Consider the following 16,213-nt stretch of genomic DNA (forward strand, 5'->3'; position numbering starts at 1 on the left):
AATGGCACAACGGAGATCAAATACACCATGAAGTCACCTAAATCATCAGTCAATATTTGCCCCTTTGAGTGACTGGTCATGAGGCCCCTAAGCCACACTTCAGACAACTGAGGATGATTTGAACTGAATTCACAGAGGGGACCCAATCAAACAGAAAGGCCTACACTTATAAGCACTCCCAATCTGGCAGTCAATATCTATTGACATGAGCTGCGGTGTTAACTGCCTCTTGGTGTGAAACAGGCAGCTGCTGGCTCGCTTGAGCTTGACCGGTGCAGTGCCACTGATCCCATTCACCGCGCCTGCCTGCCTGCCTCTCTGCCTGCCACTTCCCTGTCAGCCAGCCTTGCCTGCTCTGTTTACGACATCAAAGCCAGGCACAGTTAGACAGGCAGTCATGCTAAAGTCCATCCCAGCAGCCCGCTGCTCCTCACAGCACTGTGAGATGGCCTCTGCACGCAGGACACTTCAGAGACACCTGCTGAGATGCCAAGATTACGTTTGAATCACACCACAACACAATCTTATCACGGATAAGACCATGAGGGTCGTACAGCGTCTCAGGACTGTATACAGCATTTGCAGCGAGGTGCGGGTGGGCTTGGGTGATAGGCATGGCAAAGAGAGCAGACAGTGAAACAGAATGTTAAAGCTTGTTCTTTGTCTGTCTGTGTCTGAGCAGTTCAAGGACACTGATTCACAACACTGGCAGGCCTTTTGAGAGGATGACGTGTCACTCAGAGCACATGTACAATGGGGCAGTGAGGCCTCCGTATGCTCACTCGGTGCCCTTCACTGTCTTCTTCACAGCCCTGAGATCATCAGCCCCTTTATTAAAACTTCAGCACACATTAACAAGGACCAGGAAACGATCATTCAACTCTGACCGCTCATAACAATTTACAAAGTCCACGCTAACAGTTTACCGAGGCTGCTTACTCGCTGCCTAACCACTGAGTAAGCAGCTATTAGCAGATAAAAACACATTCGCCTGCGTGATGCAAATTTAAATTAAAGATGTAAGGAATGATGCGCAAGATTCTATCAAGGTGAAGAATAAAATGACTGCTGATGAAAAGAACAAGTGTGCACTGAGAGGACCTGCTCATGGTATCAGATAGGGCTGCGCAATATGACCAAAATCTCATATCCCGATATAAGACATTTATCGTCCTGACAACGATATAAATCACACGTTTTTATATCGTCATCCGATATATATCGTTATATCGAACAGCCCTAGTATCAGATATAGACTGTATTCTTGTCAGATGTAAACAAACCATTAATTCAGGTAATTCCTCGTTTTTTTCTCTCCATATTATTCACTGTAGCATGCAGATAAAAAAAACAACCCATAGAGCAACTGAAAATCCTACAGGCTTGTGCCAACATGGAAAATCACTACTAGTCAAAATCTCCTGGCTGTTCCCACTGAACCCTTGGACTACTGACATAACGTTGACGGATTAAGATTATCCCTTACATTACAGACCCATGCCTGGGCCACCATCATAATGCTGAGAGCTTAACCCATTACTTGATTGGACCATTAAATCATTTTCCCATAGCCTTCATGTGATAGATGTGTAGAATAAATTAGGTTTGAAACCAAAGCTTCTACGCTGCTCCGTACGGGAATAAAATATTTCTTTTTGTTTTTTTGGGGGGCTCATTTACAATGTACACCACTCTGGGGAAAAAAACCCAACAAAAAAACCCCCAAACATTGGCTTCTCTATGTGTGACAGCCGTGTTGTGCTGACAGCTGTCAATGACAGAGTGACGCAAGCCAGCGGGCTCATGTCAGAGATTATGTAAGGAACTGGACAGGGCACAGCATTATGAGCAGATTAGCAAATTCTCTCCCACACATAACAAAGTGTGCTAATATATTATCTTTCTAAAATATTTAGCAACAAATCAAAACAAAAGCTTATGGGGATATCGGCTCCCAAGACAGTTATACAAAGCACATTTTCTTACAGAGCCTTCAAACGCGGTCAACACGCAAACACCAGAGGCACTGAACTGTCTGGCAAATGCGCACTAAGCAATGTTTCTCCATCATTATGCGTCTATTTATTTTCCTTACATGAACTTCCCATTTGGAAATGGAGATCAGCTGTCGGTTGATAAACAGAGTCTTCTCTGAACAGATTCCCGTAACAGTCAGATCGAGCTGTAGAGCGACGACAGCCTAACAAGAGATGGAATCAGAATTCTGCCTCTTTTTATCTGCCAGGGCTCGGCTGTCATGTGAAGTCACACAACACAATACTTTTTTATTCCCATTTATGCAGCAGAAGAAAGGTTATTTGAATGTCAGTGGCAAAGGACAGTCATGGCACGGAACACAGGCAGAATAGTATAAATGTGTTATTTGTTTAGGGATCGGAGGCAGTTGGCATATTACCATAGTGCTGTTCTAATGGCATTTACTGGTCGGCAGCACACACGCATACACAAAAACAACCCACAAACCTGCAGACCTAAACTCTATATCATCACTGTGAAACAGCTTCTATTCAACCTATAAATATACACAAGTCATCAAAAATATTTGGACCAAAGGGATTAGCGTGAGGAAGGACATAATTGACACATTTTGATGTCTTTATGCTGAGTTTTGCTAATTCCCCCCAATCATTTAGCTGCCTAAGCTGTGATCCCACTTCACTAGAGACCAGCTATATCTGAAGACCTATTCCAGTTTCAAAAAAAGAAAAAAAGAGGGGGCTCTTTAAGCCCTTCCCTATTATTCCTTCATAGAAGTGCAGTGACTTTAGCAAAGCTCAGGTCTGGACCATTGCCCTGGGCTGCTTTTTGGATGAACTCAAGCATACATCTCTGTGTTTGTTTGTGTGTGTGTGTGTGTGTGTGTGAGGCCTATTAATATTTAACACTGCCCAACTCCAGATGCCTGTACAACACAGCAGTGCTTCTCTCTTCATGTATCTGCCTGTATTTACTTGACTGTTTTATTGAAGTGCATTCTGACACCCTCTATGAAGGGGGAGCAGGAGAGAGGGGAAGACGTATTCCCAAACCACAGCACAAGACATCTCTCTCCATGTCTCTTTCTCCACCGGCGTAACAGTAATTTGGGCACTAATTTATGTGTTGTTGTGACAAAGATTGAGGAGCTTCCTGACTGGGAGTCTGCTTTCCTGCACTCTAGGGGAAACAACAAAAGCCTGGGTTTACTGAGCAGACGAGCACCATGAAGGGTAGCATGTGTGCGGCGCTCTTTTCCCCTCCCTTGTCTTTCCCACCTGAGCTCAAATCTCCCCCCCCCGCACACCCCATCACTCTTTACCCCCTCTATCCATCTTCCCCCCACATATTCCCATTTCGTCTGCAACTGTAGTGACAAGTGAAGTTGTGCCTCGGTGCTGGGGACCATAGGGCACGCCCCTTGCGTGCACGCAAGCGTGTGCACATGAGCATACATGTGTGCCTCGGAGAAAAGCTCGCGCTGTTTGCTTTAATGACAAAACACAACCAGTACGACAGAACTCACTTATATATTGAGCCACAAAAAAATGCATCACAAAGTTGCAAAGTATTTAGTTCATTAAGATCGCATGTCATCCATCCTTGGTTATTATGACGTATATAAAAAATAAAACTCGAGTAAATGTGCATTTTATGCTCTACTCACACGTTCTGCAGCAAGTCATTGGGATGCATCAAAAGTCAAAATCACTGAGGCTCAAATCACACAGGGCCAACTGATGGACTGGTGCAAGAGCTGCTGGTTGAATGATTTGGTTGAGGATCATGTGATGTTTGGAGCCTGCATTCTGACCACTTCAACTAAAGGGGCAATAGTTAAAGGCTCGACTGTGGTACAGTGCCTTAGTTAAGCACCTCTCAGTCCCAAAACTCCCTGCAGCGATGGCAGCCGAGTAGGCTCTTCCAGAAAAAAACTCAGGAATATATAAATAATGAATCTTTCAAAAATATCCACTGCAATTACACGCGGAAACCTTTACATAACAACAAAGAGTCTTGTTCCAGTGCACCAGGGGAATTTGCTGCTGCCACACTGCGACACACCACAACTTCCTTCCTCCTATAATTGCTGTATTAGTATGCGTTTCTGTAAGACAACCAGGATTCTTCTGGGCGTTCTGAATCGAATCATTCTGCTGTTTCACACAAAGAAATCAAAACATACACTCACACGTGCGTTTTTCAACATTTAAAATTTTTTTTTGCTCACTTCAGTTCATTAAACATTGGGGGTGAAGCAAAGATGTAAAGGGGAAAAGAGGAGGGAAGCTGGAGGTCCCATCTCATGCTGCTGCTCAGGGTCAGTGGGTCAGAGGCACACAGCCAGAACACACATGCAGAGCAGGCTGAATAGTTCAGCTGACAGTAATTGTCCCTCTGTGGTCTGCTTAGGAAAACATGTTTCCAGACAACGCGGACTGGCTGCACGAGCCAGATAGTAATCACGATCTTGATTTGCTCCATCGAATGGGGAAGCTCGGCATAAACCTCCAGATATGGCTCGAGTCAGTATTTCCACTGGAGCTGACATCAGCTGAAGCAACCTCTGGGCAGGAACACAGCACAGCAGTGTTATAATACAATATCTCTTCAAAAATTAAATAACATAGAATAAAATCTCAAGAGAATCCACACTGCAAGTCACCCTTTAAAAATAAAGTCAAATTTTTACTATTTTATTATGCCGTGCAAGACCAAATTAAACGGCAGATAATATTACAATACCAAGATTTTTTTTTTATCCCACTACCCACAACCTGAATTTAAAAAAATCCTTTTAATAACATTTGTTGTGACTGCCACATTTGTCAGCTGCTGGTGCTCTTTACCGACTCCAGCGGCGGACAAAGACGAACACTGTTGAAACGAACCAAGATAAAAGCACATGCTTTCGCCGTCTTGTGACAACGTGCTAAAGAAATGTCAAAGTAAATCCCAAAATTAAAAAGTCATGTTGCCAAAACATGTGTAGGGCTGTTTGTCTTTGAAAGCTATTCTAGTCTATTAGTTTAAACAATGAATGCTCCGCGTGGCATCTCCGTTACTCAACAACTTTCGCAGCAGGGCTGATGAGCACTACCTCTGCCATTCTGCTTGAAGGTCTTTGGTTTTCATCAGCTGAAAAAGAGCAGGCAAGGACAGGGAAGATGAATGACATCAATGGCCAGCCGATACTTCCAGGGACGTGTGATTGAGACAAATGAGCCTTGTTACATTAGCTGGGATACTGAATCCTGCTGCTCAAAGATCCAGAGCTTGATAGAGCTGAAACTAGAGGCACCCAACCTTTCTACAGATCACCGGTGTCATGGGGCCCGAGAAGAAGAGCTTTCTCAAAGTGCCTGCTTCGCTGGGCTCACTCCCCCCCCCCCCCCTTTTTCTGCTTTTCTCTTGGCCCACATTTGCTTTGCTCTATTTTATACCAGTGCACCCACACACACAAACACACACAAACATTGTGGCTACATGGCCTTCAAAGATTATTTTGGCCTTTTCTAGGTGTAGATGAAAGTGAAATACAGCCATGATCTAATCTATATACAATACACTTGAGCATTAGTGTCTATGAGCACTTCCTTCATTCATTATGCATTCCCACTGCTACTAAATGCACAAAATGATTGCATTGACATTGCAACAATCCAAAATATATTTGCATTGTTGGCCATGATAAGCAGACTGAGGCAATGAATTTTAAGGGTTCTGCTTAAGTGTGAGCACACTGCTGTGTCACTTTAGTGGTAATCATGAATGCAAGCGAGTGTCAAGTTACACAGTATCTGACAGGCTTGTAGGAAATTAGGTGTATATTCCATTTATTTATATATATATATATATATATATATATATATATATATATATATATATATATATATATATATATATATATATATATATATATATATATATATATATATATATATAGTAGTGATATCTTCTTATAATTCCTGTGCATCTGAGCCCCACAGTTAGAGACTATACTTCTTCCCTTAAACCCTCTAAATATACATTTTTGAAAATACACTGCCACTGAGCTCACAATCAAGTGAATTAATTCCGTTTTTGAAAAGCTTACATTTGTCCCAAAAAAGGGGTTTTCAGTCATTTTTGCAGAATATAAAAATAAAATCTGCGATAATCTCTGCACTGACGGTGGAGGAGCTGCTGAGCAATTTCACCGTCATCCTCCTTTCCTCTAGATGTAACAGACCGTATGAAAGGCATTCCTAGACGACAGGGGTGCACAAGGAGTACCTACTGCCACACAGAGTTCATAGACTGCTTACAGCGTGTGAGGCACATTTCCCCCCCACACTGCTGTTTTCATAGTCCTACAAACACTGGCCTGGTTTTGTTTAACATGGCAGGATTAAGCAGCCATGCGCAAAGCATGCTTCCCTCCTTGCACACTTTGCTTACAATGGAAGGCCTGAGCGCTCTTTGCTACCTTTTGGTGAACCAGCTTCCCTGACTGCTGGTGCTTTGGTGCTCTAATCCCAGGCAAATAAACAAGTGCCAAGATTAATGATTGCATAAACGCGTCCCCAAAGCCCTGGAATAACAGTCGGCTCTTCAGCCTGTTCTGCTGCCATGCAAAGGCTCTCAGAGTCAGCTGACAACCTGTATATCCCTCTTCCCTTCCTGCTGCCTCAAAACAGCCAGGAATCGTCTGTGCTTTGTTGCTTCATTAGCGACAGGAAGCTGTCAATATTTTCTACATGACGGGGGTACGCAACGCTGCACTGGGAGGATGCGTCTATGCTAGAGCGTAATAAAGGGTCCTCCACAGTTCTTAAGCTCTCCACTTCTTACTTCTTGTTGCTAATCAAGGCCACTGCACAGCATGTCTGGCCCTCAGCGCCTGACATAACAACCCCGTCTGTCTGAGGCCATAATGAAGGCAACATGATAGGAGGAAAGTGGAGGTTCTCGAAGACTTTTGATTAGCTTGTCACCCTCATCAGGACTTGTAAAATACTTGCATTTATGACTTCTTGTTTAAAAAAAAAAAAAGCAATCTAGTAGATATTTAGGAGGACATTAGAAGTGTGTGTGTACAGAAATAAATCACAACCCCAACAGACCAAAAAGGGCCATTAAAATGACATTAGGAGCATGGTCCATCCTCTCATTCCTGTCATTCCAGGTCTGTGACGCTAAGATGAGCTGCTTTATGATGAGGAGGAAGTAGTGGAGACGGGGAGAGCGAGAGGCTGTAAAAGAGAAGTTGGGAGGAGCAGTGCAGTCCACTAGTCCAGGGGCAAGAGAGCGTGGGACGTTCAGATGAAGTGGGAGGTCCCACTCCAGGAGGTTGCTCCTAAACATGAAGGCAGAGGCAGCACCCCGCCTAATGAGGGGTGAAGTGGAGCCCCCTGTGGGATCCCCTCAGGCACATTCATTAGGAGATGAAAAAGCATTTCCTGCGGCAGAGCAAGTGCCTGCCTTAGCTCGGACATGTTTAATTTAGGGCCATATGAAAACAGAAGGCCACACTGCTCAGGTCTGCTGTTGTCAGTCAGGGGGAATCAACACCCCATATGGCCAGTAAGTCAGAGCCAGGATAAATGCTGTGTGCAGAATTGAATTAAGATTTTTTCAATTCCTGTTTTGTTTTGTTCTTTTTCATCCTTTGGCTTGGTTTCCACCCTTTTAGCTTACAACGTACATATTATTAAAAGGTCAAGTACACTGACACTTTCAACTCTGGGCAGAAAATTCATTGTAGACAGGCTATTATAGAGAAAATGTGCATCTTATCGCAAGTTTCATTTCCCTCAATGCATTGCATTTGGTTGCATCTTTTTGGCTCCAGGCAAAAATAATAGATTCGTTTAGCCAGTGGTGGTTTGTGGAAGGATTATGGTAATGCAGCACTGAACGCTGCAAGCGAAATACAGTAAAAAAAAGAAAGTGCTGCAGTAAGAGACGCAGGAAGAATATCTGAGAGGTTAATTTATATGATTGCACAAATCTGCATTCACAAATGCATCCTGAAAATCTCATATCGCGCAAGGTGCACTGTTTGCAGAGACAACAGAAGAGACAACTACTTCTTTTATTCCACTGTATGAACAAGGGCATTACGGTGTATCAATCCACAGCGATTCGGATACATGTCCGCTTATCACGGCCGCTTATCCTTGTTCCTGATGAATCCTCACATTTATTAAGGCTGTCTTCTTGCCTTGTTAGATATGTATAACCAATCTCCTGTAATTAGCAACTGCTAACCTTTGGGGTGCTAATCCCCCGTGAATTGTGGATTTGTACATCAAAGCCCACACTCTTCCATATAGCTGGTGCTTGAAATTACACTATTTGAAACCTGCAATTATTTGTATAGCACGGATGCATACAGTCTCCTCTTTTTATGTCTCTGAGAATCCCGTGGGTTTGCAGTAAAGAATCCTTAATCCACTCCAGTGGAATCCAAATATAGAGTTAACACCAGCTTCCCAAAATTTAGATGCACAGCCAAGTGCCTGCTGAACACGTAAAGTGGAAAAAGCTCTCTCTCTCTCCCCCTCTCCATCTTCCTCTCTCCTTCTCTCTTTTGCATAGTTAAGATTGGATTCCTTTAGTGGCTTAGAAGCATCATATAGGAAACAACGGGGATTGCCCAGCGGTGCAACACAAAGATGCTTCAGTATCAGAGAAAGGCTACAAGAAGAATGGCTGTGTTGTCCTTTTCACGGGCAATTCTTTAAAGTTAATGAAATAATCAATAGTCTTGCCTGTTGTTTAATGTAATCACATGTCCAGTCAACACAGTGAATGCTGTTTAGAGTCAGCCGCAATTTGTGCTCTCACCCTCTTCAAGGCTAAGCTAAATCCATTGTGCAAGAAGGGGGAGATTATACGGAGTGAAAATAACTGAGATAGCTTCCCACACATACACACACACACACACAAGCACACACAAGTGTGCACGCAGACGCGCATGCAAACCCGATGCTTTTGCAGGGAGAATGCCTGAAGCATTTACTTTCTTTAATGAGAGACATGAGTCTCATGTGTCAGTGATGCACAGCATGGGAACAATAGGGTGGGCTTTAATTCCATCACTCTACTGTATTTATCCCTCTATCTCATCAATACTTGCCAGTTAAGCAGGATGAAATAAATCATGTCAAGTAGACTCAGTCAGGACCACACTGCGCTCAGCAAACACGCAGAACCCGAACTTAAAACTCGGGGTGAATGCAGTTTTACGCAGTCGGTGACAAATTTAGTGCACGGGTCTTAAGCAAGGGAATACAAGAGATTGTGTTCAGAGACAAAGATCATCCTTCCTGCACCTTCTCTAGCAAGTCATTAAATAGCAATGAATTAACAATGATGTTGTTGGGTCTTTAGAGGAAACGAATACCTCTGCTGTCACCTAAGCCTCCCATGGAAATCTCTTTACTTACCCCAGTGAAACATGGATACCTCCGCTACACGTCTTTTAACATCTTAAAAGGCAACTAACGCTCCACCTTCTTACATTGCACAATAAGTGCATTAACAATTGGGCACGGGGCTTTTGAATGATATTGAAAACTTGACTAGTGTTTCTTTAAGTGTACATATGGCTAATACTGCTGTAAATCATGTGCAAATATGGCTTCATGTGCGAGCAGCAAAAATAATAGCCAGTGAGATCTTTCAAAGTCCTCCCCACATATATGCAATAACACCAGATTTATCATCAGATAAAAAAGTAACACATAAAACACTTCAAGGATTGGCTTTGAGCGATAGCAATAATCCTGCAGGCGGCCAAATTATGATTTATCTACTTTGGCTTGAGAGCACATGGGGCAGTATTGTATATATCTGTGGTAGCTGGGCTTCTCACTGTAGCATAGGAGCGACTCAGAGAGAATACATTTGGTGTAAAATTGCTTCATCTGTTTACAATTCCATTTGGAGTTTATGAGAAAGACAGGCAAACACAGCCTGATATATTGCCCCTGTGTCACGGCATGGCAGGAGCATCCACACAAAGATTCATCTCTCACTTAGAAGCCAAATGATACGTCTAATTTGCTGCAAGCACAGTTATTTTTAACCTCTCCAGCTGTCAGATAATGGAGCTTGACTGTCAGTGCTAGTGTGTGCAAGTGTGTTAAAAGGTTGCAAACTCTTTTCAATCTACCATTCCCTTTGAGGGAATTACAAAATGCGCATTCCCATTAGTTCACCTGATTGACATTGCTTCTTCTTTTATCAAAACCCGAAAAAAACAGAAGAGAGTTGACTGAATTAAGATGGAGACTTCCAACAGCAATCTAAATACAGTTTTCACACGGGCTGTCAAAAAATTATGGTGGCTAGAAGAACATCTCATAAAGTTCAGAAAGTGTTTTGTGGTTACTGACAGCACAATAGGAAGTATTATTACAAACCCGAGTAATGGTGTCCTTTGTGCAGCGTGCCACATTAAATCGTGTACCATCACACGCTTCACCTAACACCTCTAGAGTTACGAGAAAGCACGTGAGGCTTAATATTCACAGCTTTTATTTCATTTTGTACCGCCACAAGGAGAAGGCCAGCGCCGCTGAACTGAGTGAAAGGGCCAGTTACGTAAGACCACTGGAAACTGTTCTTAATCAATGAACTGGCAGCTGACTGCACACTGGTGTCAGTGGCTTGGCTGATATAATTTAGATGGACACTAATGGATTCCTAGCCTCGTCAAACATGGGTGTAAATCACAGCACTTTCACTGTTAAGGGACTTTTGACATTTCTAACAAGCGGCACTTGTTACGCTGCACTAACATGATAATGCAACAGGAAATATGTCCTCGAGGACGTGTGGGCTTATGCGCAGTAACATACAATAAAAGAAGGCACGTCAGTCACTTTCGGAGGCGTTGCATTGAATGTGCCCGCTTTTTCAGTGACGCGTTTAAACCCACCACGAACTATGTAAAAAACACAAACAACCCAAAAAACACACAGCCATCTCTATTCCTCTACAGTAAATAATTCCACTGTCCCAATAACCAGCTGACCTCTAATGTCCGCTAACTCCAGCTTAACAGCGCATTATGTAAGAGAAGTGAAGGGGACATGTGGGAACTGAACTCTGTTCACTTCTATTTGACCATGCGAGTGCAGGCAGCTGGATGTGCCTGCTTTTCTGCGTATCGCTGGGCTCTTAGAAAAACGTCTGCAGTGACACTTCGTACTGACCACGTCTGACTTCAGCTTCAGGGTGGCTCAAGATATGAACCTCAGTCATGGCACAAGCTTCCGTCCGCCGTGTGCCTATGTGGTTAGACTAAAGCTCAAGTAAACTGTTACGAAACGGCCTCCTTTGTGGAACAATAAGCTGAATTTGCTCTTGCCTTAAAATCTCCCTGCAAGGTTTTTCAAGCCCATCACGACTAAAAACCGCTACCATGTAGACAATGTAGCTCACCTCAAGAAAATACTTGGCCACAAATGTTGTATCTGGCCTGAAAAGCGCATTATTTGCGATTCAATTCACGTGATCATAAAGGACCTCGTTATTGTAGACGGGAATGCAAAGAAAGTGCTGCGCTTGGAGGAGATCAATAAGTAAATGTGCACCTAAATAAAAAAAGGGGAATGGGGGGGGGGTGTCATGTTTTTTTTCCCCCCTGCAAAATATTCATGCTTATCAACACAGATTTTTTGCAAATAGGCTGATGCGGTACAATGCTGCTCTTGCTCAAAAACCTGCTGAAATAGCTTTTATGTATTCTAACCAAGCGCTCGCACATCATGCTGTAGCAAGTGTACTGTGTATGCTTCCACACTGGCAGTGTTTCCTGTCTTACTACATTGAAAGCTAAGTTTCATACTCAGGTGCCAACAGCAGTGCTCTTAGTTACACAAGCAGCCGCTAATGGTGCCGGGTCAGTATTTGGGATCTAATCCTCAGAGGTAATATGATCCACCACAACAACTTTCTACATGCCGCTCTGGCCCTACAGGAAACATAACACTCTTTATGAATCGAAACAAACCACAAACACGGGTGCCGAGCAGGAAAAAAGATCTCTCCCCCTTTGCCTCCTTGATGCACAAGATTTATTTCTCTGCCTGTTCATTTGGCACAAACATCACCGCGTTACAAAAGAACACAAGGCTTGGGGAATTTTCTCGAAAACCCATTGCAATTCTCCTCCATGCTAGTTAAATTACAGAAGAAGTCACAGCAGGGAACTTGGGAACACAGCTACCAATCAACTGAAGCAATTCTCCCGGTGTGTTTGTCAACACTGCTGCCTTGTGTAATTGGCATAATTGTCAGGTTAGTGCTCGGAACAAACTGGGCGTCCTCTTGGCGAGCACGGGCCGTGTCATTAAAGGGACATGTTTCTGGAGGCGCTCCCAGGGACACGTAACACGCGAGCATGTTGGAGCGACAGCTCGCCTGATAAAATGGCTGCCTCTTATCTCCACTATGCATATGAAAGGCTTATGCCTTCTCCATGACAGATTCTACGCCTCATCACCATGGGATTTGCCCAGATACACCAGAACAGAAGCTGGGAGAAAAACAATGTATCACATGTATAGCCTCATCTTAACACTGTCAACCGTTCATGTGTAGCCACCGTGTACGAGCACACATATTGAGGCTCGCGTAACGCAGCGCACGGACTCAGTACTGGTTTGCTGTGGATAATGAAATGTGTGTGTTTCGCTCATCAACAGTAATTCCCAGTTTAATGGCTGCATAGTCAACTTGGCAATCCTGGAGCAAGCCTCAATTATCTTGATAATCTGTAATGAATACTTGATATAATAATGATATAGTATCTATAATTACCATGATGATGTGGGGTAGAGTGTGGTGAAAAATAATCGTTTGTATCATCACCGCTGGGTAGCATCATTATTAATCTGACAGCTCTCATAAAGCGCTTTGTTTGTTTTCTCTGATTGCTCTTTTACTACCAAAATAAACAACTTGGCTCCTTTGAGTTACAGCGGTATAATTTGTTGGAACAGCAAACGCATTTATCTATAAATTTATTTTCAATTTGAGGTAAGCTGCAGTCACGAAAGCTAAATCACTACCAGGGAGAAGATTATTCTAATTACTAACCAGCTGTCGCACATGCTGCATGAGCACAGGATGTGTCAGAACACAGAGCAACCAGTAATCAGTTTCACAGAATCGTTTGAGCACACATTTACATCTTGCACACGATGATAAACATGAAATTGTCTTCATTTGTATGGTAATGTTGTAAAACTAAAAGAAGCATATGCTATAACACGGCACGACTGAATTTAGAAACACAAATTTTATGGTCAATTTGTCAATCTCAAAAGCCGAGTGTTTATTTGCAGCTGGAATAAGCCTGATGGTATTTTAGTTTTCATTCAAGCATCGTCAAAGACATGTCGACTACCTGAATGCAACTCATATACTCACACTAATGTGGGTAATGTTTAGTTTTCAAATGGAAAGTGGGTCCAAAGGTATACTGTGATTCAGTCACACAGTAAGCTGAGGCAAAGCAGGGGAATTTTGTCATATGAAAGTCTGTCTTTTCCCAGCTACACTATATCTGAATAAGACCATAATGCAAGCATGGCTTGGTCCCTGGGGTTTTCTTTGCCATTTACACTGCTAGCGCTGCAATCCCCCTGACAGGCCTGTTTATGACTGCTCTGCTATCAGAGGGCTGAGCAGAGCCAGGGACGAGCCTTCATTAGAGATTAAAGTGACCGTCACAAAGTCCAAAATCATCACTGCTTCCCACAGCAAGGCGAGGGGAGACACTGAATGGGTTTAAGCTCATGCATCAACAGCAAGTCAGTATCAGACGGATCCTCTGTTTAACACAAGTTCCTTTTAAATTTCAATATGCATTCATGAATGACATTTAAAGACATTTTTTTAAATTGGCTACAATCAGACTTGTCATATTCATGGCTTTGCTGCCATGAAACAGACATGCAAGTAAATACCAAGCATGACATTACCTTGCAAAGAGAGCGATATTTGAAGCAGGAATATTTTTGATTCCATAGCAGTCATTTAGCAGACAAACAAGGATGCTCTGCATCATAGGAGGATCAGATGCAATTTCCTGCATATTAGAGCTTTCATACATGATTTCTACTAACTGCAGAGCTGGGAGCCTGGCTGATTTGCCTTTAGTGGTAAAGCTTATACATCAACTCAACCAGCCGCTGTACATTACGAATTATAATATAAGACAGAATACGTGCAGTTGGGTGGAAGCCTTGGCCTTTTGTTTTGACCGTAACCACTCAAGATGCTATTCCCTTCCAGGCATTATGTGCTCTGCACCCATCTGTCTATTTCCCCAAACTCTGCAAATTCACAAAGAGAGCGATCCTACTCCAGCACTGATAGTTTTTCTCTGTGGGGGGAACGCATTGATGTTTTTAAATTCAGACAATCTGTGAGTTCCTTTACACCTACACTGTAGGTAACAAAGAGCAGTGTAACACAGGAAATTATGGGAGCGAGAGAGGTTAAACAAAGCAACAAAGCCGTTATACACATTACGCCATTTCTCCTTCCATCAAAATTCTTGCTGCATCTCCAGAACAAAGCAGCTATTCTCAGAGGAACATGAAAGACAGACACCTGTCAATCACAGCTCCTGCAACTCCATATTTCCTGTGTCTGAGCCTGCAGAATGGAGAAATGTGCAATATTCTGATAATATTTCATGCAAACGAATGCAAGTCAGAACACTTCCCTGCTGGCCAGAAGGAGGGGGAATGAGAACAGGTAATTATCGGATTGCCTCAAGGCAAAAAATGATAGAGATTGCAAAGAACGGGGATATTTAGCCCAGCTAATGAAGCCCCATGTTTTGGGAGCACTGGGAAGAAGGAGCAGAGGGAAGCTAGGCTGTGGCTCAGCAGGAGGTAGAGCCTGATAAGACCATCTTACATAATGGCCACATCCAGAATTTGCTCGCCGTTTGGACCGAAGCTCCCTGTCCCTCACATTCTGTCCTATACAATCACCGTGGCCGACCGAGGGAGTGTAAGACTGCCTGCATATCCAGTTTCCTTAAACGTGACCTTTTAATATGTTAATTCTCACCAAATAATCTGTGATGTTGAGGAATGGGCACTGAGTCTGTTGCAGAAGCGCAGCTACAATTGAATTATGGTCATTTAAATGTCTTTTAAATGCAGTTTCTTTGTGTATATCAATACCAGTTCTAATCACTAAGGAAATACAAAAAAACTTGAGTGACTTGAGTGAAGGCTCATCCCTCTTGGCCCAGTCAATTTAACCCCACTGAAGGGTTTATGTTTGCCCATCTCGACAGCCTTACTTAAAGTGCTGAAAAATAAAAAGAGATTGCTTATTTTGTATATGCAGCACTTCCCCCGGACGGATATGAAAGTTTAATCATGGCATTAGGATTCACAGGCATTCCCTTGCTAGACCTGCTTGCCGACATCAGAATTGCTAATTTGCCAGTTTGCCCAGGGAGGGCTGGCTGGTGGTTGAGGAGGGGATGAATGGAAACAGGAGTCTGATTTGTCCAGATAACCTTGAACCTTAACGCTCAGCTTCCTGTGGTCGTACAGAGCTCAATCAGTCCCTCTTTATCATGTTGATCTGAGCTCCTGTCCAGTGTAGCGGCCGGCACAGCGCTGCACTCGCTTTCACCTGACAACTCCGGGAGTGTGTCATCGAGAAAAATCATTTCCCGCTCTCTTCCACAGTCATTAACTTCCGCTGAAACCCCATGAATAAATACAGCAAAATAATTGCTTTCAAAGACAATCTAGCCTCTGCAGTGTGATTCCGATCAGATATCAACATTAAGCGAAATGTAAGTCTTTGAAAAAAAAGAATGATAGTAATTGTGGCTCAGTTTCTAATCTGAGTAATTAATTTCTATTGCTTGTGATGAAAATCCACCGGGGGCACAGGCATGATAAAGAAGAAAGGTCCTGACAGGGTTATGATTCAGCAGAGATGTGAAATTCAAATTAGCCAGGCTAAGCAGTTTGGAGCTGATGTTGATTTGAGTGGACTTACTGGTCAGCCCTACAGTACAGTACAAGAGCCAAGGGCTGAAAGATGGTGGAGTTACTCATTGGCACAGGTGCTTTATCAGCAAATTACATGTGAGAGATGAAGGACTAACGACTGCAAGCTATACTCGCACTGTAACTGTAAATTTACAGTAAATTAGAAAGACATTATTATGCAAACT

At 43.1% G+C, this 16,213-nt stretch overlaps 1 protein-coding gene across 3 annotated transcripts in view; it reads right to left on the reverse strand.

Annotated features, from left to right (window-relative positions):
* The window catches only part of roraa (RAR-related orphan receptor A, paralog a), a 187,545-nt gene that overhangs the window by 13,044 nt on the left and 158,288 nt on the right, over positions 1-16,213 (reverse strand). Inside the window, exon 1 of one of the 3 annotated variants that reach the window (XM_026175913.1) lies at positions 12,814-14,700. The exons of the other annotated variants lie outside the window; for them this stretch is intronic. Within the exon in view, the coding sequence (XP_026031698.1) occupies positions 12,814-12,901 (88 nt within the window). The 5' untranslated portion in view covers positions 12,902-14,700. Of the gene's footprint in view, positions 1-12,813; positions 14,701-16,213 lie in introns of those variants that run through there. 3 annotated transcript variants of the gene reach the window in all.

The sequence above is a fragment of the Astatotilapia calliptera genome, chromosome 7 (assembly GCF_900246225.1).
Source record: "Astatotilapia calliptera chromosome 7, fAstCal1.2, whole genome shotgun sequence".
Classification (NCBI taxonomy): domain Eukaryota; kingdom Metazoa; phylum Chordata; class Actinopteri; order Cichliformes; family Cichlidae; genus Astatotilapia; species Astatotilapia calliptera.